This window comes from Beauveria bassiana (assembly GCF_000280675.1).
Source record: "Beauveria bassiana ARSEF 2860 unplaced genomic scaffold BBA_S00021, whole genome shotgun sequence".
In the NCBI taxonomy this organism is placed as follows: Eukaryota; Fungi; Ascomycota; class Sordariomycetes; order Hypocreales; family Cordycipitaceae; genus Beauveria; species Beauveria bassiana.
The window spans coordinates 265,900-289,065 of record NW_007930856.1 but is presented as its reverse complement, the minus strand read 5'-3'; the positions used below and the strand labels follow the sequence as shown (position 1 = coordinate 289,065).

The window sequence follows — 23,166 nt, the reverse complement described above, 5'->3', positions numbered from 1 at the left end:
CACCTCACGGTCTCAAAAGTGACCTCAATAGCAGCAAGCTCCATCATCGTTCGCAGCTACGCCCGCCAGCGAGCCATTGAGCCTATATTCCAACATACCCTCTTTGTCGCGGTTACACATTGATACGAAACCACAATGGTACGGACATGCTGCCATGACAAGGCCAGCGCACGCAATCACCGCGCGCATCCCACCGCCCGCCTCTCAAATCCTTCCAAGACCGCCTAAGAGTTTGCTAACCCGCCCGTTGCCCTGCAGCTTCCCCTAGGCTTGCTAAATGCTGCTCAGGGCCACCCCATGCTCGTCGAGCTCAAGAACGGGGAGACGCTCAATGGACATCTCGTCAACTGCGATACATGGATGAACCTCACGCTGAAAGAAGTTGTCCAAACGAGTCCTGTACGAATGCCACCTCTGAATGTGCCGCGCGACTCTTCCAAAGGATGCATCAACTCGCTGCTTTGGTTCACGAGCGCGCGCGTCGTGTCGGTCCAAGAAGCAGACTGCTAATTATCGCCTGCAGGAAGGAGACAAGTTTGTGCGCCTACCAGAGGTCTACGTCAAGGGCAACAATGTATGAGACATGGCACCGCCTTTTCCTCACCTCAATTCGTTGCTTTGCATTTTTACGAACCTACGAACCGAGAAAATACTTGCTGACCACAAACTTCTTTCTTCTACAGATCAAGTACCTACGAGTCCCCGAAGAAATCATTGAGCTCGCCACCGAGGCGCAAAAGAACCAGCAGGGCAACTTCCGCGGCGGCCGCGGCGGCGGCCAGTCAAGAGGCGACTATGGCGGTCGCGGCGGCGGCGACAGGGGACGCGGAGGCCGTGGCGGCGGCCGTGGCGGACGAGGTCGTGGTGGTCGCGGACAGTGAGAATAAGCAGGACAGCAAGGACTGATTACGTACGAACTGTGCAGCATGGCATGGGGCCTGTTGCTCTCTATGACCCCATCATCAGCGGATCTAGACAGCCTCTGGGTTAGGGCGCTTTTTTTTCTGGGATAATCAACGGACTACGGCAGAGCGGTGCGCCAACTGTGCTGACTAGACACAAGCGTAGGCAAGCGACAAAATATAAAGTAAATTAATAGAAAAAAATCGGAAAGCATACAAGCTAGAGTCATGGTTTACTGCGCTGTGCTATATATCGTGTTACTTCCTATGGAGCGATATCAAAAGTCACGACGTGCATGGATATGGCCGGCAATTAAGAGTGACAGTTAGTAAAAGTATTAACAGGTTCTATTATAATCAATTTGCTCATCGATTCTCGACTCTAGACTTCTAGCCGCGAGACATTGTAGCCGCTCCCTTCATCATGCAAATAATAAAGTCCTCAAAACATAGTGTACAGCAAATCTCTTAGAAACTCGCAACAGCAACAGCAATCGCTTGACTGTCCGAGTGCGAGATGGACAGGGAAATGTCCTTTACGCCAGCCTGCTTGGCAGCAGAAGCGGCTTCACCGTGGAGCTGTCATGATTTGTTAGCTGGCTACGTCTAAAACGGGTTATTTCAGAGGCAGTAACTTACCGAGACCTTGGGCGCGCCAGCCTCGTCCCGAGAAATTTCAATCTCCTTCATGGCGGCACCGGCACCCTTGCTGGTGACACCAAGCGACTTGAAAACAGCCTCTTTGGCACTCCAGCGACCAGCGAATGAGCTCTGGGGACTGGGGGCCTTCTTGCAGTACGCAATCTCACTGGCAGTGAAATTACGCTCGATAAAAGTAGCATTGTCAATGTTGATGGCGGCAATATCCTCAACATCGACACCAACCTTGCTGTTCTGGCTGGCAACCTTGCGTGCAAGCGTCTCCATGACCTGCTGGGTCTCCTTAGCCCAGACAGAGGGAATAACCTTTTCAGATTTCTTCATAAAGTCGGCGGCAAATGTGAGGTCAGAAGTCTTCTTCTCAGTTGAGACCCGAGCGTCAGGGTTGAGAAGAACCGAGCTGAGCTGCTCATCAGTGTAAGGAGCCTTGGACTTGGCAACAAACAGGCTGTTGTTGATGAGGCCGTTATGGAAGAAGCGGTAAGCCTTCTTCTGGCGAGCCTCCACCTTGATGCAGTACTGGGCATATGTGCGCTCATCGAGAGTGGCAAAGAGGTACTTGGGGTGAACACCAATAGCCTGAGCACCCTTCTGGCCGAAACCGAACGAGGTAACGGAGAAGGCCTTGATGCCATCCGTCTGGATGCTGCGGCTGGGGTAGAGGATCATATCAAAGTCTTCCATGATAGGGTCGACGTTGTCGGCATTGCGGTTGCCAGGAACCAGGCCAGAATTGAGGACCTGCAGGCAGCCGTTCATCATCCAGGCACCTGCAGCACCCTTGGGGTGACCGGTGAGGTACTTCTGGAAGATACCAAGTACGGCGTTACCCTCAGAACGTCCGAGATGACGCAGCTGCTGGCAGATGACAGAAGACTCATTCTTGTCGTTGGCCTTGGTGGAAGTACCGTGGAAAGAAGCGACTCCAAGATCATCGATAGTAAGACCCCAAGTAGCTAGGGCACCACGTAGAGGGGCGATGCTGGGGTCGCTCTTCCAGAAATTGTTGCCCATGCTGCGAAGAAGTTCCTTTTCTTGACGAGCAGCCTCCTTTTCGATGTGTTGAACGCGCTCGTGTGCATACTCATTCTCGTCAAACTCGCTCTGCTGAGCCTTCATGGCGCTGATCTCGTCATGAATAAACTCAAGCTCGGACTCTTGCCACTGCTTGATCTGCTTCTTGCGGCGCTCAATCTGGCGACGTCGGTAGTCCATGTCCAGAAGAGGCGAAGGAAATTTGCCAGCATTTTCACGAGCAGTCGTGAGAACACCCTGACCAGGAGCGGGGACAGAGCGGCCAATCTTGTCAGAGGCAGTAGTGGTAAGCGCGAGAATACCGTGGATGGGAACACCCATATCAAGAGCAAGCTTGGCAGTCATGATAACCTGTACACCACAGCCCTGGGACTCCATGAAACCGTTTCTGGTCGTAGTGGTGGGACGAGACATCTCCTTTGGTGTGCGGCCATGTGCCATCTCATCAATGGTATTGCTCGTTGCCTTCATGTTCGCAAACTCGTACGAGCCTTCCTCGCCAAAGTCGTCAAAGCCACCGACAAAGCAGACACGAGCCTTGCCTTCCATGATAGTCTCGTATCCAATGTCGACAGACTCAACAGCCGTAGCGCAAGCACCGACAGGAGTCTTGATGGGACCAGAGGAAGAAATGAGTAACATGTTAACCCAAGCGGCCATGGTGTTGATGAACGACTCCTGAAGAATATCGTTCTGGAGAGGCTGGTCGAGGTAACGATCCTTGTGCATACCGCGGAGGGCAGTAGTACCACCCATACCAGAACCAACGCAGTTACCGACCTCAGAGACGTGAACATACTTGTAGAACTCGTACGGGTCAGTGATACCGCTGGATAGAAGAGCCTCGGCAGTTGAGACAAGCAAGAACAGAGTGACAGGGTCAACCTGATCGATAATGTCATCAGGAATGCCGTATCGCTTGGCATCCCAGCCTGTGGGGATCTGTCCAGCCACGAGACGGTCGAAACGGAGCGCCTTCGGGATCCAGAGCGAAGCCCCCTTTCTCAGACGAATCAGATACTCGCCGCTCTCGGGGATCTCGAACACCTCGACCTTGTCACCGTGTTCACGCTTGAACTCCTCAGCAGTCTCCTTGGAGGATTCAAATGGCTCAAGATCCTCTTCAATGACAACCTCGTGGAGAAGCTGCTTCTTGTTTGGGTCGTAGCCAGCGAAAAGCTCGGGCTCGATCAGACGAATGCCGGAGTGTTCCAGAATGAACTTCTCATACTTGGCCTTGATGTCCTTGTCGTCAACGGGGTCACCAGTCTTGGCATCGACCCAGCCAGCGTAAGGCTTGCCCTTGATAGGACCGTTGTGGTTCTTGATGAGACCCATTATCCACGCCATTTCAACACATCCCTCAAGAGAGAATTCGCCGAAAGCTTCCATCTCCCATCGGGTACGCGAGTTACCCCAGGGACCAACTTCAGCGAAACCAGTGACTACCACCACCTTTTCCAGGTCAACCATGCCCTTGAGCTTGTCATTGAGCGGAGCAACCTCTTCTTTCCAATCAGGCAAGGGAGGAAAGTCAAACTTGATATTGGCGCGGGGATCAATGGTCTTCTTCTTGTAAAGGACCTCGGACTCGGCTCCGTTGACAATGGTATTTTCGATAGCGCTCTCCGTGGTGACTGCCCTGCGAATCTCGCTCGTCTCCATTATGTCCTTGCGGAGCTTAGTCATGGCCTCGTTCAGGTTTGGAATAAACTGCAGGCCACCGTTGAGATCCGCAAAGACAGGCTCCGACTGGCAAAGATCAACGATGGTAGGAGACATGAGTCCAAGCAGGTTGAAAGCCATCTCCTGCTGAGAGAAGGTGCGGACACCAAAAGCCTCAACGCCTTCAGCAACAATGTTGTTGCCAGACATGAGACCCGTGCCGCGGGTCCAACCAATGACGGCACCGCAGATGGTGAGGTAGTTGGCCCAGCTCTCAGAGTACCATCGGTTGAAAAGAGTCTCGAGAGCAAGCTTTGACTCAGAGTAGAGACCATCGTTACCAAAGGTACCGTGGTTGGGAGAGAGAGGAAGAACAACCTGAGCAGGGCGGGTCTCGAAGCCACGCTCAGCCTTCTGAGCTTTAACGCATCCCAAAAGTCGGACAAGGTTGGTAAGCATGATACGGTGGGCGAGCTCAGAGCGCGAGTCAATGCTGTCAATCTGGCGGCCGTTCTCAGAAATGGCGGCAAAAGGCACAATGTAGTCGAGATCCCAGCCCAGACCATTTTTGAGGTCGTAGATGTAGTCAATGAGAGCTTCGACATCTTGCTTGCTGCCCTGGTTGAAGGGAACGACTACAACCTGAGATCCGCGGGAGCCATAACGAGTGTACATGGACTGATAGTATTCGGTGACTTCCTTGGAGAATCGGCTAGTAGTGACAACAACGCGAGCACCACCGCTAATCAGGCCCTGAAGGACTTCAGCACCAATGGAGCCAGCGCCAGCGCCAGTCATAAGAACATGCTTGCCAGTGTAGGTAACGCCAGCACGGGCAGCTTCCTCAAGACAGTCGAGATACACAGAAGTAAGCTTCTTGCTGTAGTCCCAGCCATGAAGAGTCTTCTTCTTGAGATGCAGAAAGGGAATTGTCTCAACACGGCCCTTATTGCTGCTGCTGCCCTTGAGGGTCGTAGCCATGCGGCCCTTGCCGGGCTCCTTGGGGATAATTTGGCTTTCGTTCATGCCAAGAGAGCGAAGCACATCGCCGTACAGGCTCTTGATTTCAAGCTGCGATGTCTTGGACATCTTGTGCTGCTGCTTGATGAGCTTGTAGATGCGCTGGAGATCGCTCTGGACCTTGGTCCGGTTGCCATACTCGGAGATTTTGCCACCCTCGGCCATCTGCTGAACGTAGTGCTCGAGCTTTCTGCAGCTCGCGCGGGGGACTTCCTCGTAATTGAGATTGCCACGAGCGTCGACCGTGGTACGTGGACCAGTAGGTACAGCAACGTCCTTGTAGTGAGGGTCAACGTTCAAGACATCCTTGCAGTTCTCAATAAGCTGGTATCCGAGCTCTTTAGCGAGCTGGTATGTTTCGCCTCGCTCGGTCGGGCAGTTGTCGATGTGGTACTGCATGAAGTCGAGCAACTTCGGGTTGGACTTGTTCATGATGCGGATACACTGGCTAACGATTTCACGGTCAACAGTCTGGAGTCTACCGAAAATGATTTCGAAGTACATGCTGAGACCATCTTGGCGAGCCCAGTTCCAAGAGGAGTCGTATGTGCGGGCCTTGAGGGGGCTGAAAACAGGCTCGATACCGGAGGCATAAAAGTCACCGTGCTCAGCAGTCCAGAGGTCAAGCTGGGCCTGTAGGATCTTTTCAGATTTTTGAGAGTCAATGAAAGCCTTGTCACCGGAGCGAAGGTCCATCTTGAGATAGCGCGCAAAGAGCTCGAGCTGTTGCTTGAACAGAGCGCGCTGATCCTTGGTCAGAGCATCGATGGCGGCAGGATCCATCATCATACCACCGCCACTGCTGGCACCCGCATCAGCTGCGGCGGTACTGGTGAGACTTATACCAGCGTTGACGGCAAATTTCTGAGTAACATCGTCGAGGAAGGCCTTGGCATCGCCTTCAGCGCCAAGACGCGCCGCAGGCTCCATGGTCAGAGCCAGTAGCAGTGCACCGTCCTGTCGACCAGAACCAAGACCCCACCTTGTCTCGAGGTACTTGCGAGCAGCTGTGATGTTGAAACCGCCAGGCATCTTGGAGGAAATGAGACGGGCGATCAGGGACTGGGAGACCTTGCCCAAGTTGCCGTCGAATGTAGGCTGTATGGATGCGCCGAGCTCGTCTAAAGGGGTATCTTCAGGCTTCTCGGGAGTGGAGCCGAATTCTTTTCCAAGATCACCGAGAATCTCATTTTGTAGTGTCGACTTGCCTATGGAGCCATTAGTGGGCAAATCGAGCCGTTCGGACGAGAAGACTTACCGCCAACTAAATCCTTGATGGCCTTGCTCAAAGGCACATCGAGGAGGGGCTTCTTGAGCTTTTGCGCAATGAGAGCGCGAACAATGTCGACGGCCTGCACAGGCTGGTCGGGAACCTGAGCCGCAGGGCCAGCACTGGGGGGGGGAGGGGGCGCGGCGGCGGCGGCGGCGGCCGGAGCGGCGGAGGCTGGCGCAGCACTGGCAGAAGACCCAGCGGCGGGAGCAGCAGACTCTGGCTCATCCTCTACAGGATCTACATCGTAGTAGATCTCCTTTGCGTCCTTGTTGTAGCAGAGAATCTGTCTCTGGACGGATTTGGCGGCATCATAGGCTTCGTACTTGGAGGCGAGGGTACGCTTGGCCATGACACCAAGAGTATCAGCAGGGCCGATCTCGACAACGCGCTCAGCCGTCCTCTCGGCGAGGAAGACGTCCTGTGTTTCAATCCATCTGACAGGCGATGCAAACTGGTAGGCCAGCAGCTCGATGAGCAGGGTGTGGGAGAGTTCTTGTTCGACTTCGGGACGCATTTTGAGGAGAGTGTCGAGTGTAAGGGTCGACTGGCAAATCAGAGGTGTATGGAAATGCAGCCGTGTAGAGCAGATGTTACTGCTACCGATTGCGAAAAGCTGCACACGCCAATGCCACGATTATGTATATGTGGTTTTCGAAGGGTAGAATGAAGGGTCCCGCGCAACCCAGCTTGGAGCGGCAGCTTTGGAGTGGCGATCCTAAGGCTGGTGAGAGAAGAATGTATAGACAATGAGGAAGGAGAATGGAGAAGAAGAGTGATGCAAATATTAGGATGTAGGATGAGAGAATTACAGGAAAGCAACAAAGTGTCCAACCTGACAGGATACAGCTTGATAGGCAGAGTTTTGGGAGGGACGAGACGAGACGGGACCAAACGGAGTTTGGCCGTTCAGGCAGGCTTGGGCTCTCTGGCTGTACGGAGGACTGGCAGCACAGCGGGCTTGGATTGTTGAACTGGGGATCCACATCGAGGTCCCCAAGAAGAGCTCTGCTGAAGCGACTGCAAGAAAAAATTGGGGGATGTTGCAGCAGCTAGCACAGCACACTTGCAGCAGGGCGTCTCAACCAGATTGTGAAGCTAAGCCCAACTGGGAAGAGTGCGTATTCTGTCACACTAATAATGTCAAAAGCCGGACCACTGGTGGGAAAGGGGAGTTGGTGGTGTTGCTGTTTTGATAGTAGTAAACAACGGGGAGTAAGTGATGTAATTCAACAACAGGCTCTAGGCATGATGATGCAGAAGCGCAAACTCATATAGGTATCTGGCTCTGAATGGACGCAAATCTCTCTGAACATTGAATTTTTTAGTACTCCGTAGATACCAGGTGCTGCCCTCGAAGCTGGCGCGTCGAGGTGACGGCTTTTTTTGTTTAATTTTTTTATCCGGCAGAACGGAGCAGCGCCCCACCAAAGCACCCTATCGGCCCCTGCAAGCACTGAAAGACGATTGATGGGTATTTACCTAGCAACACTACGTAATTTCGCTGAGATGTACTAGTACAAGGTGAGGCTAAGGGGTCGCAGCTCATTGACAAGAGTTTTTGAGAGTCGCAGAGTTCGCGCTATCCGTAGGCAGCACTGTTAATGCATGACATGTTTCATTCCATGCTTGTGTTTGTTCAATGTCTCTGGGTTGGCGCAACTCGGGATCCTTGTGGTATTTACAAAGGTGATTGCCGCCCGGTGTCAACTATTCAATACAATACCGTGACAGTTGACAAAATCTCCAAGATTCCTACTAGTGTCGTTGACAGGCCTTCATAACCACACTTGTCTAGCGAGAGAAAAAAGAAGAGAAAAAAAAAAAACAGACAACGCAGAGCGTCAACATTAGATGATTCGAATCGTCGAGGCCGAAGGAAAAGATACAGCAGATGACCATAATCTTAACTTGTCCTCACCAACGCCACGGTTCCTGACTGATGGCTGTACTACCTTACCAATCGCCCCCAGGTTCGTACCAGATTCAGCAGGAGATATCGCAAACCGCCCAACTCTCCGTTTGCCCGTCTTCTTCCGCCCCTCCCGTCACAATCAGGCCATGCGACACTGTCGGCCCTTCTTCTAGACGCCTCACCGCCTGCCATCTTGGGTCACGCCAGAGATGGAAGCCAAATTTAACAAACCACCGACAACTAAACTAGACGGCCCGTCTCTGCTTATCACCACCATTGACTGTTCTCCCGCATACTCTTCAACAATCTCTGGACCACTGGTCCTGCAGGTTGACCAAATTCGCCCCCTCTGATAGGGCCAAGGGGAACATTGCATGGCCCTAGCTAGACTCGGCCCCTGCTTGCCGTTCCGCCGCGCTCCAAATCTAACCCCAACCGCAACTTCTGCAAGTGTGGCGCATGTACCGGTACTTCACATCTGCCCCTCCGTCCAAAGCTTTCTCGAAAAAAAAAAAAAGGGACCATGAGCATCCCCAACAGAACTAATTTTTTTTTTGAGCGAGGCCACACACACCTTCCCGTAGTGAGCTCGTTAGCGCTGTAATGAGTCGTCGTCGCCTGTGAATGCCCTGCGGATTACCTGTAGGCACCAGCTTTGCCTGCTTCTTGGCTCTCCAACCAGGAGTCCAATCCAGCTTCCCAGGTGGCCCTCATTTTTTCCGTCTCGTCCGACATTGGCTGGACGTTGAGAGAAACCGCCTCGAGTAGACTTCTTATCCCACCCACCGTGTTTTCTTTCTGCTACTTCCCCTTCTACCTTGTTTATTCTCCTCCACATCTTCAATTTTGCATACAGACTCGCTTGCTGTCGAGCTGAGAGCATTGATCGCCATAATTCACCTACTTCCTGGCGACTAAGCTCCCTGTTTGTCAATCCCGTGCTCTTCGAGCGGCCCAAACATCTTCTCGGGCCAAGAGACATCACGACCATCACTACGACTTCAGCAAACGGGTTCTTTAATAGGTATGTGCTGCTACTTGTAATTGGTACCTTTCCATAGCGCTAATGTACAGCCGCCGCCAGACATTCACACGATACCCTTTAATCCCATCACCTACAACCTACCACCATGTACGGAGCAGCAAACGGGGCCCAGACGGGCATCAACACCCCGCGATCTAGCTCATCTCTACGACCATTGACGCTCTCCCACGGCATCCTTGAAACCTCCTTCCTCATCCCTACAAGCCTTCACTTCCACGCATCACAGTTAAAAGAGCGCTTCACTGCGAATCTACCAACTCCAACCGATGAGCTCGCTCAGGACGACGAACCCTCATCAGTTGCCGAGCTTGTTGCCAGATACCTCGGATTTGTTGCCGACCAGGTCGAGACCGGAGAGGACGACTCCCAAGGCTCCTACGAGGAGGTCCTCAAACTTGTTCTCAACGAATTCGAACGCGCGTTTCTCCATGGCAACGAGGTCCATGCCGTCGCTGCTACCCTCCCCGGCATCGAGTTGAAGAAGCTTGAGGTTATCAAGAGTTACTATGCTGCCCGCAGCGTTATCAATAGAACTATAAAGCCTCACGAGTCCGCTCTCCTGCGCGCTGCCGATGATGGCGCCGCCGATCTCTATACCATTTTTGGTGGCCAAGGTAACATTGAGGAGTACTTTGAGGAGCTGCGCCAAATCTTCACGACATATTCTGGCTTCGTTTCCGAGCTTATTACGAGCTCCGCCGAGTTGCTCCAGACCCTTTCCAATGACCCCAGCGCCGAAAAATCGTTTCCCAAGGGCCTGGATATCATGAACTGGCTCCAGCACCCCGAAGCCACTCCTGACATCGATTACCTCATTTCGGCGCCCGTTAGCTTCCCCCTCATTGGACTTGTCCAGCTTGCACACTATGAGGTAACCTGTAAGGTGCTTGGAATCAACCCTGGGCACCTCCGTGAGCGTCTTCGTGGTTCTACTGGTCATTCCCAGGGTATTGTCATGGCCGCCGCCACTGCGGCCGCTGATTCTTGGGAGTCGTGGCGCGACATCGCCACTTCCACCCTCACCATCCTCTTCTGGATTGGCACTCGGAGCCAGCAAGCATTCCCCGTCACCTCCATGACTCCTACCATGTTGAGAGAGTCAATGGATCACGGCGAAGGCACCCCTACGCCAATGCTTAGCATTCGCGACCTCTCCCAGCAAGAGGTCCAGAAGCACATCGACGCTACCAACCAATACCTCCCCGCCAATCGCCACATCAGTATCTCTCTCATCAACAGTCCCAGAAATCTTGTTGTTACTGGCCCCCCTACATCGCTCTATGGTCTCAACTCGCAGTTGCGCAAGGTCAAGGCCCCCACTGGTCTTGACCAGACCCGTGTTCCCTACACAGAGCGAAAGGTGCGCTTTGCGAACCGCTTTCTGCCCATTACCGCCCCCTTCCACAGCCAGTACCTTACCGAGGCCACTGCTTTAATCGACGAGGACCTCAAGAACATCGTCATTGACAGCAGCTCTTTGAGTATACCTGTTTTCGACACAAACACTGGCAAGGACCTGCGAACCGAGGTCAGCGGCAACATCGTTCCTACCCTAGTTCGCCTCATTACCCGTGACCCTGTCAACTGGGAGACTGCCACTGTTTTCCCTAACGCCAGTCACGTCCTCGACTTTGGCCCTGGCGGTGCTTCTGGTCTCGGAAACTTGACTAGCCGCAATAAGGAGGGTACCGGTGTTCGCGTCATCATCGCTGGTGCCATTGAAGGCGCGCTTGATGCGGTTGGATACAAGCCTGAGCTCTTCGATAGAGACGAAGAGAACGCCATCACATATGCCATCGATTGGGTCAAAGAATTTGGTCCAAAGTTGGTCAAGAATTCAAAGGGCGAAAAGTATGTCGACACCAAAATGTCTCGTCTTCTTGGTTTGCCACCCGTCATGGTTGCTGGTATGACTCCTGCCACCGTTCCGTGGGACTTCGTCGCTGCTACTATGAACTCTGGCTACCACATTGAGCTCGCTGGTGGCGGCTATTTCAACGCCAAGACCATGAGCCAGGCGCTCGACAAGATTGAAAAAGCTATTCCCGCTGGCCGTGGTATTACTGTCAACTTGATTTATGTCAACCCTCGAGCCATGGCTTGGCAGATACCTCTTCTTGGCCGACTTCGCGCTGAGGGTGTACCCATCGAGGGTCTTACTATTGGCGCTGGTGTTCCTTCCATCGAAGTCGCTCAAGAATATATCGAAACCCTGGGACTGAAGCACATTGCTTTCAAGCCCGGCTCCGTCGAGGCCGTGCAGGCCGTTATCAATATCGCCAAGGCCAACCCAACTTTCCCTGTTCTGCTTCAATGGACTGGCGGCCGTGGCGGCGGCCACCATTCTTTCGAGGATTTCCATCAGCCTATTCTTCAAATGTACGGCCGCATTCGTCGTCAGGAGAACATCATTCTCGTGGCTGGTAGTGGTTTCGGAGGCGCCGACGACACCTACCCGTACGTCACTGGTGACTGGTCCAAGAAGTACGGTTACCCCCCCATGCCCTTTGACGGCTGCCTTTTCGGTAGCCGCATGATGGTCGCCAAGGAGGCCCATACCAGCAAGGACGCCAAGCAAGCCATCATTGACGCCCCTGGTCTGGAAGATGCTCAGTGGGAGCAGACTTATAAGGGACCTGCTGGTGGTGTTATTACCGTTCGATCTGAGATGGGCGAGCCCATCCACAAGCTGGCTACTCGCGGTGTTCGTTTCTGGGCTGAAATGGACCAAAAAATCTTCGCCCTGCCCAAGGAGAAGCGTGTTGCTGAACTCAAGAAAAATCGTGACTACATCATCAAAAAGCTCAATGATGATTTTCAGAAGGTTTGGTTCGGCTGCAACAAGGATGGCAATGCTGTCGATCTGGAAGACATGACGTATGCAGAAATCGTTCGTCGTCTCGTTGACCTCCTCTACGTCAAGCATCAGAAACGCTGGATCGACGCCTCCTTTGCCAGACTCACCGGCGACTTTATTCACCGCGTTGAGGAGCGCTTCACTACCACCCCCGGGAAGCCTTCGCACCTACAGAGCTATGCTGAACTCGATGAACCCTACAGTGCCGTGAAACGCATTCTCTCCTTCTACCCCGATGCTGAGAAGCAGATCGTCAATGCCCAGGACGTCCAGCACTTCTTGCTTCTCTGCATGCGTCCTGGTCAAAAGCCTGTGACTTTTATTCCTGCTCTCGATGGCAATTTTGAGTTTTTTTTCAAGAAGGACTCCCTTTGGCAGTCTGAGGACCTCGATGCTGTTATTGACCAAGACGTTGGACGTACCTGTATTCTGCAAGGTCCTACCGCCGTCAAGTTTTCTACTATTCTGGATGAGCCGGTCAAGTCTATTCTGGATGGTATTCATAACTCTCACATACAGTATCTTACTCGCGATTACTACGGTGGTAAGGAGAGCGCCATTCCTACTATCGAGTACTTCGGTGGCGAGTTGGTTGAGACCGAGATACCTCTCGATATTGAGGGTCTGACTGTCAGCTATGACGAACACAAGAACACTTACCGTCTTGCCTCTGGAGCGGGTGCCACCATGCCTCCCCTCGATGCTTGGCTGTCGCTGCTTGCTGGCCCCAACCGAAACTGGCGCCATGCCCTGCTCATGTCCGATGTCATCGTTCAAGGCCAAAAGTTCCAGACCAACCCCCTCCGTCGCATTTTTGCGCCTTACCGTGGCTTGTTCGTCGAGATCAATTATCCCAATGATCCTTCCAAGACGGAGATCATTGTCAAGGAGCAGCCGCGATATAACCAGTATGTGACTGTGATTGAGGTCAAGTTTGCTGGCAAGAACGAGATTCTAGTCAACATGATCAAGGATACGACAGCTCTTGGACGACCTCTAGGTCTTCCTCTGCGTTTCACCTACCACCCCGAAGCTGGCTACGCTCCTATTCGTGAAGTCATGGACGACCGTAACGACCGCATCAAGGAGTTTTACTGGAAGGCGTGGTTCGGTGAGGATCCCATGGATCTAGATGCCTTGGTCACTAGCAAGTTTGATGGTGGCAAGACTACCATCACCGCAGAAGCCATCAACGACTTCGTGCATGCTGTCGGCAACACTGGTGAGGCCTTTGTTGACCGTCCTGGCAAGGTCGTCTACGCTCCCATGGACTTCGCCATTGTCGTTGGTTGGAAGGCCATCACCAAGCCCATTTTCCCTCGCAAGATTGACGGTGACTTGCTCAAGCTTGTTCACCTTTCCAACGGCTTTCGCATGCTTCCCGGCGCAGAGCCTCTGAAAAAGGGAGATGAGATTTCCACCACGGCCCAGATCAACGCTGTCATCAACCAGGAGTCCGGCAAAATGGTCGAGGTCTGCGGCACCATCACCCGCGAGGGTCAACCCGTGATGGAAGTTACTTCCCAATTCCTCTACCGTGGTGCTTATACCGACTTCGAGAACACCTTCCAGCGCAAGGTTGAAACTCCCGTTGAGGTTCACTTGGCTACCAGCAAGGATGTTGCCGTCCTGCGCTCCAAGGAGTGGTTCTCTACTGACGAGATGCCCAATGACTTTGACCTGCTTGGCAAAACGCTTACATTCCGTCTTCAGAGTTTGATGCGCTACAAGAACAAGGATTCCTTCAGCAGCGTTGAGACTCGCGGCGAGGTTCTTCTCGAGCTGCCTACCAAGGAAATCATTCAGGTAGCTAGCGTTGACTATGATGCTGGAGACTCTCAAGGCAACCCTGTTATTGATTACCTTGAGCGTCACGGCACTCCTTTGGATCAACCCATCAACTTTGAGAACCCCATTCCCCTCAGTGGCCGTACTCCTCTTCAGCTCCGCGCCCCTGCTTCCAACGAGACTTATGCACGTGTTTCTGGCGACTACAACCCTATTCACGTTTCTCGCGTGTTTTCGTCCTACGCCAGCCTCCCCGGTACCATTACCCACGGCATGTACTCTAGTGCCGCCGTCCGCAGTCTTGTCGAAACCTGGGCTGCTGAGAACAACGTCGGTCGTGTCCGCAGCTTCCATGCTTCTCTTGTCGGCATGGTTCTGCCCAATGATGATATTCAGGTCCAGCTGCAGCACGTTGGTATGGTAGCTGGCCGCAAGATCATCAAGGTCGAGGTCAGCAACAAGGAAACGGAAGAGAAGGTTCTCCTCGGCGAGGCTGAGGTTGAGCAGCCCGTAACTGCTTACGTCTTCACTGGTCAAGGCTCGCAAGAGCAGGGCATGGGAATGGAGCTGTACGATAGCAGTCCCGTGGCCAAGGAGGTCTGGGATCGCGCCGACAAATATCTGCTAGATAATTACGGCTTCTCGATTACCAACATTGTCCGAAACAACCCCAAGGAGCTTACTATTCACTTTGGTGGTCCTCGAGGCAAGGCTATTCGTCAAAACTACATGGCGATGACGTTCGAAACAGTGGCTGCGGATGGCTCGATCAAGTCGGAAAGAATCTTCAAGGACGTGGATGAGAAAACGACGTCGTACACGTACCGCTCGCCGACCGGTCTCTTGTCGGCGACTCAATTCACTCAGCCTGCTCTGACTCTTATGGAGAAGGCCAGTTTTGAGGATATGAAGTCCAAGGGTCTCGTGCCTCGCGACAGCACCTTTGCTGGCCACTCGCTGGGTGAATACTCTGCATTAGCTGCTCTGGCCGATGTTATGCCTATCGAGAGTCTAGTGTCGGTTGTCTTTTACCGTGGTCTTACCATGCAAGTTGCTGTTGAGCGCGATGCTGCAGGCCGCTCTAACTACTCAATGTGCGCTGTCAATCCCAGCCGCATCTCCAAGACGTTCAACGAGGAGGCTCTGCAGTTTGTGGTGAATAACATTTCAGAGGAAACGGGCTGGCTGCTGGAGATTGTCAACTACAACATCGCCAACATGCAGTATGTGTGCGCTGGTGACCTTCGGGCTCTTGACACGCTAGCGGGAGTGACAAACTTCCTCAAGATGCAGAAGATTGACATTGAGGAGATGCGTAGCAACATCGAAGAAGCCAAGGATGCTCTGCGTGAGATTATTCGGGGCTGCGCGGAGGCGACTCTCAAGAAGCCCGTTCCTCTGGAGCTAGAGCGCGGATTCGCAACAATCCCGCTGCGGGGTATCGACGTGCCTTTCCACTCAACGTTCTTGCGATCGGGTGTCAAGCCTTTCAGATCTTTCCTGCTCAAGAAGATCAACAAGACAACGATCGACCCTTCGAAGCTGGTCGGAAAGTACATTCCCAACGTAACGGCCAAGCCTTTTGCGCTTACCAAGGAATACTTTGAGGATGTGTACAAGCTGACCAACTCACCCAAGATTGGGGCGGTGCTGGCCAACTGGGACAAGATCACGCAGGACGGAGGCGAAGCCAAGTCAGGCAGCGATAGCGGAGTTAGCGCCGAGCACGACGGCCCCGGAGCGGCTGCTTAATGGGCATGATGAAGTTTATTGTCAAAGGGGGCATTGGGAACGCATAGTTTGACTAGTCGAGGCATTTGATTTGATTCAGCTGACGAAGAGCAAACTTGTGATGAGGATGTGTCGATTGTTTGTTAATAATTTGTTTCAAAAGCTACAACGGTGGAAGCGCTTGGCTGCAGTACAGCAGAGAGCATGACGATGAAAGCAGGCAGGTACGTTAGACTTGTGTGTCTGCCATAGATTATTTTTAGTATCAGTATATAGTATAGATTTGATGATTGTTCATTTTTGTGCACATGAGTGGTGCAATGTGATGTGTAATTTGGACGTATTAGGCAAGGATGACGTGGGTGTGCATGTTCACATGTTCACATGGAGAGTTGGGTAGATTAAAGTGCTGGTGGATAACGCGGGGTATGACGAGTAGAGCAAGTAAGAGGCCCGGATAATAGTCCGAGGCAAGACGATGTATTGATTGTAAAGTGGGAGGAAGGGAGGAAGGGAGGGAGGGAGTGCTGGGTGAATGAAGCTGGGTCAAAGTGGTAGAGGTCTGGCGATGGCAATGATAGTGGAGGATCGGCGGAGCGGCCAGCAAATGTGCGGCACGGACGGCTCCGGGCGATGGTTAGGTCAAAACAAGGCCAAGATATTACATGTAAATAATGTTGACGCTACGGCATGTTATTGCATGGCGCTATTCCTCAACTAAGTATGATTACCTTGCCTAGTTACTGTGGGTGGCTTATCCGCCATCCGCCATCCGCCGCCATCTTGATAGCTCGGCTGTAACGAGCGCTACTCAGATTGAATGGGTCGGCTCGGATGGAGATGGAAGTCTTGGAAACTTTTTTTTTTTGGCTAATTTTCAGTTTGCATCTTGTTGCCGTTGTCATCAGCAGTTTCTATCATCAGGTTGTATCATTAGGCAGGGCTTGTCGGCAGCTCTCCGTTTGCAAACTGGTCAGCGCTGCGACCCCACGACTTTGAACTTGTGCTGTGAGTGAGTGGGTGTCGGAACACAGTGTCGGACAAGACCATCCTGTGACGTTTTTTTTCCCTCCTCCGACACTCTGCCCAATCCGGTCGTCCTTTTGCTTCTCGTTTCAATCTATCTTGCATCGATCTATCGTCTCGACCAATCGCTTGACATCGCCTCATTCATTTTCATCTTACCTCGAAAGTTTGCCAACTTATCCGGCCCCTAGCCTCGGCAACAAACGAGCTCTATAAATTCAAGACTTCTCTTCTTACCAGACGACGACGAACAACTGACACAACACTGGTCACAGGAGATTATTGCACTCACCCGGATCCTATCACCGTTTCTTTCCATCTTCTTCTACAAGTCGCTGCAGACCGGGTGCTCCTCACAACGCCGGAAACGCTTGACCACCAAGACAACAGTTACCCCACAATTGCTATCTAGATGCGGCCTGAACAGCGAAACCAGCTGTTGCTCGGCACCTTTGTCCACAGCAAGTCTCGCAGGGAGCTGGACGTTTTTCATAATGGTGCCATCGCTGTCGATGCCCACGGCAAGATTGCTGCCGTGGAACGCGAGTGTGCCAGCGTAGAGGCGGCCAAGACGCAAGCTCTGGCCAAACTCGGCTGGGACGCCAACGACGTTGAATTTCACACTACTAAGGAATCTCAATTCTTCTTTCCCGGGTTTATTGGTATGTTGAAAAGTTGGGCCGAATATTTCTGTCCGAGTAGTTGTGCTGACTGCCCAGACACTCACATACACGCACCTCAGTATCCTAATGCGGGCATCTTTGGCAAGACGACACTTCTCGACTGGCTTGAAAAGTACACCTTTCCCATGGAGTCGAGCCTCAAGGACCTTGCCAAGGCCCGCATGGTCTACACCACCGTCGTCCGCCGCACCCTCGCTCACGGCACCACCACTGCCGCCTACTACGCCACCATTGACGTTGACGCCACCAACTTGCTGGCCGATCTGTGCCTCGCCCTCGGCCAGCGCGCCTTTGTCGGCCGCGTCTGCATGGACCGGCCCGGCATCAACCCGGACTACTACCGCGACGCGTCCGCCGAGGCCGCCCTTCGCGCCACGGAGCAGACCATTGCGCACATTCGCGCCGCTGACCCCCAGTTTGACCTCGTCGCACCGATCCTGACGCCCAGGTTCGCTCCGTCTTGCACGCCCGAGAGCATGAGGGCGCTGTCCAAGCTGCAGAAAGAAGGCGGCTACCTGGCCCAGACGCACATCTCGGAAAATACGGGTGAGATTGAGCTCGTCCGCGAGCTGTTCCCAGGGTCTCGCTCGTACGCCCAGGTCTACGACGACCACGGGCTGCTCACCCCTAGAATGGTCCTGGCGCACGCCGTCCACCTGACCGAGGAGGAGGCCAGCCTCATTGCTCTCCGCCGGAGCAAAGTGTCGCACTGCCCCTGCAGCAACTCGTCCCTGACCAGCGGCGCCGCCCGCGTCCGCTGGATGTGGCAAAAAGGTATCGAGGTCGGCCTCGGCACCGACGTCTCGGGCGGCTACTCTCCCTCCATTCTCGAGGCGGCCCGGCAGGCTGCGCTCGTCAGCCGCCACGTCGCCACGCACGCCGACGACCCCGACGAAATGGAGCGCTGCAAGTTGAGCGTGGAAGAGGTGTTGTATCTGGCCACGCGTGGTGGTGCCGTCTGCCTTGGCCTCGAGGACAGGATCGGCGGCTTCGAGGTCGGCAAGGACTGGGACGCGCAACTCGTCGGGCTCGGCCGCGTTGCCGATTCGGGCTTCCGCGAGGGGGAGGAGCTCTCGGCCAACGGGAACGGCTCCGGCGCGGCGGTGGTGCCTGCGCTTATCAACGGGTGCGACGAGGGAAATGTGGACATTTTTGGCTGGGAGTCGTGGGAGGAGATGCTGGCCAAGTGGCTGTACAATGGCGACGACCGAAACACGAAAAAGGTTTGGGTCAAGGGCCGACTCGTGCACGCGAGAAGGTGAAGATTTATCCGCGAGGGACTTTTCTTCCTTGACGGAATTTTGTATTGCATTTAGCATAGGAAGCATCTCCAAGGTTATGTGGCTTGGCGAGGCCGGAGTTGGGCGAGATGGCATCATGATCCATCATAATTGCTTAACGGCGCTTGAAATGAACTCGAGCTGAAAAGGATGTCTCGAATTTTCTTTGAATTGGTAGAATTGGTATTTCTTAGAAATCTGAAGCTAGAGATGAGAGATTTTACAATTTGATAAAGAATCGAGCAAATGAGTCAATGAGCAAATTGAAAAGCAAGAAGATGCTATGCCAGTTGAAATGCAAGACAACGAATGCGACACTGCGCAGAACCCGAAACAGCGTCATCTCCATCAGTTTTAAAAAAATCCATATCAATTTAGAACAATTTGATCCATTCCAACGAAGAAGAACAAGAAACCAGGAGCAAGACAGGGGAAAAAAAAAAGAAGCTCAAGACTGGCTTTCTCAAGACTGGCTTTCTCAAGACTGGCTTTCTCAAGACTCCCAACACGTTTCAACTCTTCTGGATAGTATATCATGCCAAAGAAAGTGAGACCCCATCCTAAACACCTTCTCGTTCATATGCCAGGGTCACCAGTACATAAAAGGGAAGAGGGAAAAAAAAAAAAAGAAACAGAAATCAAGTCAAGAAGAGGACGTGGAAAAACAAGACAAGAGTGTAACGGAGGGAACAAGACAGAGAGGACAAAGACGGAAACCAACAGCAGCAACATGAGCGAGCACAATTGCGGCGCCTCGTCGTCTCACAGCACCTTCACCACCGAACCCTCACTCTTTCATCAGCCCTCTCCCCTCCCAAAGTCACTTTGAGCAAACATTCAACATTCATACACTTCCCACGCACACACACCACTTCATCACAAAAAGACCAAGCAAAAGCATTCATCACTGCTTGCGCTTCCCGCCTCCCGAGCCTCGGCGCTGCCTCCCTCCCTTGTCCGTCTTGGCCGCGGCCTCTGCCCTGGCCGCTTCTGCCCTGGCCGCCTCTGACTTTTTCGCCGTGCGACTCGCGCTCGTCTTGCGCCTACTCTCCTCCTCCACGGCGTCCTTGTGCGCCTCGACCCTGGCGCGGACCTCTTCCGTAATGGCCTCTTTGACGCGTCGCGGCACAATGCCCTCCACGTCTGGCTCATCCTCCTCCTCCTCATCCTCCTCCGTCACCTCCTCAATCTTGATTGGCGGCCCGTCGGCGGCCTCGGACTCGTCCTCGAGCAGCGTTAAAAGCCGGCGGCGGCGGCGCTTCCTCGCGCGGTACACATAGTCGAAGCCGCCCCAGGCCTCGCTGGGCCGTCGGGGAAGCGGCTCGCCCGACAGCGCGACAATCTGCACGCGCAGCCATATGCACTCTGCGCTCTTTGCATCGAGCTGCAGCCGGGTGTTGTCCAGGCACTCGAGCCGCAGCATGCGTGATTTCTTGGCGGCGAGGTTATTGCGGCTCTGGTCCGCCCTTTTTTGCGCCTGCGAGAGGCGCAGAATCTCGGCGCTGGTCGCCTCGCGCTGCGCGTGCGTCATGCCCGGCAAAATCTTGGGCAGCGGCACGGGCGGCGGCTTCTCGGGCAGATCGGGCACCTGCGAGGGCGGGAGCACGGGCGGGTGCGTGGCCTCGTGGTGGAGCTCCTCGGCAATGATGCGCAGACGGCGGCGGCGCTCGGCGTCGGAGAGGTTGGGGGGAAGCTTGATGCCGGCTTCTTCGAGGGTGTAGCCGCCGATGCGGAGCGTGCAGGTTGAGGGCCCGCCGGTACCGGCGGACGACGAAGATGAGGCGTGGACGTAGGCGAGGGCGGCGGAGGCGGAGGAGGAGGAGAGGGCGGCGGCGGCGGTGACGGATGTGCTGGTCTTGGGAGGAGCTCGTGGTGGGCGAGGGGTGTTGGCGTGAGGCTTTGCGGTAGGGGGAGGAGGTGGAGGAGGTGGAGGCATGAGAACGGCGGGAGGATGCTGCTGCTGCTGAAAGGCACCGGGAGGAAGGGTGACGACAGAGGACATGGGAAGAGAGCCGGGGAGAAAGGTGAGGCTGGGATCGAAAGCCAGTGCTGGACTTGGTGGTGACAGTTGCTCCTCTGGATGTTGGAGGTGCTGGTGGTTGAGATGTGGTGTCGGTTGCTGCTCCGGATGATGGAGAGGCTGGTGGTTGAGATGAGACGAGAGGAACTGTACTTCCTCTGACACCAGCTCGGGGAGCAGGAATCCCACACCGTCTGCGTAGATATCCTGGCTGTGCTGGAGCTGTTGCAGCTGTTGGAACTGGTCTTGCTCTTGTTGTTGCGGCGCGTCTAGCTGCAACTGTAGCGCGGCCCAGTCTGGCTGTTGTTGCTCTTCTCCCTGGTGATATTGTAGCTGCGTATCCACCGTGGAGCCGTTCTCGTAAAAGCCTTGTTGCTGTGCTTGGTGTTGGAGGTATTCGGCGGTGATGATGTTGTCGACGAGTCGTGGCCGCTTGCTGGCGTTGATGCCCGCGTCCGTGTTGGTCTGCGAGGGTAGCGGTGCTGCGATGGGGAGGTGAAGCGGCGTCGTATCGAGGTTTGCAGAAGGATGCAGCCGGAGAGCCATGATGATGATGATTGATGATGACTCGAAGCTTTTATAACATCAGTGAAGAAAGAAATGGCCGTGACAAAAGGACATATAGGATGGACAGGCGAAAAAGGTCAAGCTCCAAGCCAATGGTGTAGCAAAAAAAAAGAAGCACAAATGCTGTATCTTGAATCACAAGAGTGATACAGTTGGGGAAAAAAGGAAAATGTATTATAAAACCGTAAAAGGTTGGAAAACTTGGGGTGAACTTGTATGTGTTCTCTCGTACAAGTTCCAGGGGGGGGGGGGGGGGGGGAATCCAAACGGTTCGTTTGAGGATGAATGCTTTTTGGGCGTTGCAGGACAGAGGGAGCCTTGAATCAGAAGACGCAAACTTTCTGGGCTAAGAAAAAAGAAGGTTGTTTTTCGTTTGGATTTATATACCCAGACGCATCACAACAAGGCGGTGCAACAACAATGCCAACAATGATTCACAGGTCCCATGTGCTTTCGGCCACGAGGATAGACGGGAGTGGAAGCGAATAATTCCAAATAATAATACTAATAAAACAATAATGATCGATTTATTCAAAAACTAAAATGAAATAAAAAGTAAAGCACCCTGTGATTAGAAAATGGGAATACCTCACCGACTGAGTGATCCGATATTTGGTCCAATGATGGGGAAACACAAGCTCGCCCAGCCGTGCAAAGAACCGGTGTGCGTGCGTGTGTGGTGTGTGTGCTCGCCTAGTTGGTGATTCAAGAGCGAATGAAAAGAGGCGGGGGGAGAAAGGGATTGGAAACACAAAGGGGAGGGACACGACATGAAAGTTGCATGGATTATCTGATGAAGAAAAAAATGAATAAATAAATAAATAAAGGTGTTGACTGCAAGTGGCCTTGCTTGGGTTGTACTATCCGGTTCCTACGAAGAAAGCGGCACTTTGAAATATATCCACAACTGTCTATTTTCAACATTTTTCGAAAATGGAATTGAAAGCCGAAAGGTAAGCATGTGCTACGGTGTCAGAAGAACAGTGTCTGAAGAGAAGAAGGCTGCTTTGACATGGTGATGGGGATATAGAAGGAAAGCCGCGTGGTCAAGGAGCCCGGCGAAAGCTATATGAAACGGGGGGGGGCCGGTTGAGCATATACAGTTCGGGATGGCCCCCTTGCCGCTTTCGTATACCGTCCCGTTCAAGAGAATCTGGCCATATCCAAACTCCGAGCCCCCATGCCGGTCCCTGCTCACGACGACGACGAAGAAGAAGAGGAAGAAGAACACGTGCACCAATACCCTTTCCCGGCCCGGAACGGGACCGGCTGAGCCATCTATATATTCCACTCCACGGATCACAAAACTCAAGCAGCTATGCGTCTGTAGCGTGTGCAAATATATTCCTGACTTCTTGTCTGTCCGTCTGTATGCTCACATCTCATTCTATAGTTTTTTTCCAAGTCGTGTGACGAAAAAAAAAAAAGGCAACACGACAAGTGACAGCACATGACATCCCTGTCAACTCTCTCGCCAGAACGGGCTTTGAGAAAAAGATGATACAATAACAAAAGAATGAAAAAAAAGACAAAAGTCTACAGCAATAGTGGTGTTACCATGACGTGGACCTCGTCCGGAGATGCCAACAACCCCAAGTCTCCAACATGGGTCTATAATACCAGCAAGAATCAAGACAAAACATCAAAAAAAAAAAAAATTGAGCAGGGGCCTAGGAAGAAAAAGAAAGAATGAAGAGAGCGA

At 53.2% G+C, this 23,166-nt stretch overlaps 5 protein-coding genes across 5 annotated transcripts; 3 read left to right on the top strand and 2 right to left on the bottom strand.

Annotated features, from left to right (window-relative positions):
- Positions 1-297: 297 nt before the first annotated feature.
- On the top strand, positions 298-881 carry BBA_06888 (small nuclear ribonucleoprotein; the record flags this gene model as incomplete). Its single annotated transcript, XM_008601985.1, has 3 exons — positions 298-399; positions 524-574; positions 684-881. The coding sequence occupies 3 exons, from the start codon at positions 298-300 to the stop codon at positions 879-881; spliced, it is 351 nt and encodes a 116-aa protein (XP_008600207.1).
- A 489-nt stretch (positions 882-1,370) lies between these two features.
- BBA_06887 (fatty acid synthase subunit alpha) lies at positions 1,371-7,069 on the bottom strand (the record flags this gene model as incomplete). Its single annotated transcript, XM_008601984.1, has 3 exons — positions 1,371-1,481; positions 1,542-6,490; positions 6,541-7,069. 3 exons carry the CDS (start codon positions 7,067-7,069, stop codon positions 1,371-1,373), a joined length of 5,589 nt encoding a protein of 1,862 aa, XP_008600206.1.
- A 2,528-nt stretch (positions 7,070-9,597) lies between these two features.
- On the top strand, positions 9,598-15,909 carry BBA_06886 (acyl transferase domain-containing protein; the record flags this gene model as incomplete). Its single annotated transcript, XM_008601983.1, has 1 exon — positions 9,598-15,909. One exon carries the CDS (start codon positions 9,598-9,600, stop codon positions 15,907-15,909), a length of 6,312 nt encoding a protein of 2,103 aa, XP_008600205.1.
- Positions 15,910-17,326: 1,417 nt separating this feature from the next.
- BBA_06885 (guanine deaminase) lies at positions 17,327-18,859 on the top strand (the record flags this gene model as incomplete). The annotated part of the gene is made up of 2 exons (XM_008601982.1): positions 17,327-17,576; positions 17,634-18,859. 2 exons carry the CDS (start codon positions 17,327-17,329, stop codon positions 18,857-18,859), a joined length of 1,476 nt encoding a protein of 491 aa, XP_008600204.1.
- Positions 18,860-19,781: 922 nt separating this feature from the next.
- On the bottom strand, positions 19,782-21,443 carry BBA_06884 (uncharacterized protein; the record flags this gene model as incomplete). The annotated part of the gene is made up of 1 exon (XM_008601981.1): positions 19,782-21,443. The coding sequence occupies one exon, from the start codon at positions 21,441-21,443 to the stop codon at positions 19,782-19,784; it is 1,662 nt and encodes a 553-aa protein (XP_008600203.1).
- Between the last annotated feature and the right edge of the window lie 1,723 nt (positions 21,444-23,166).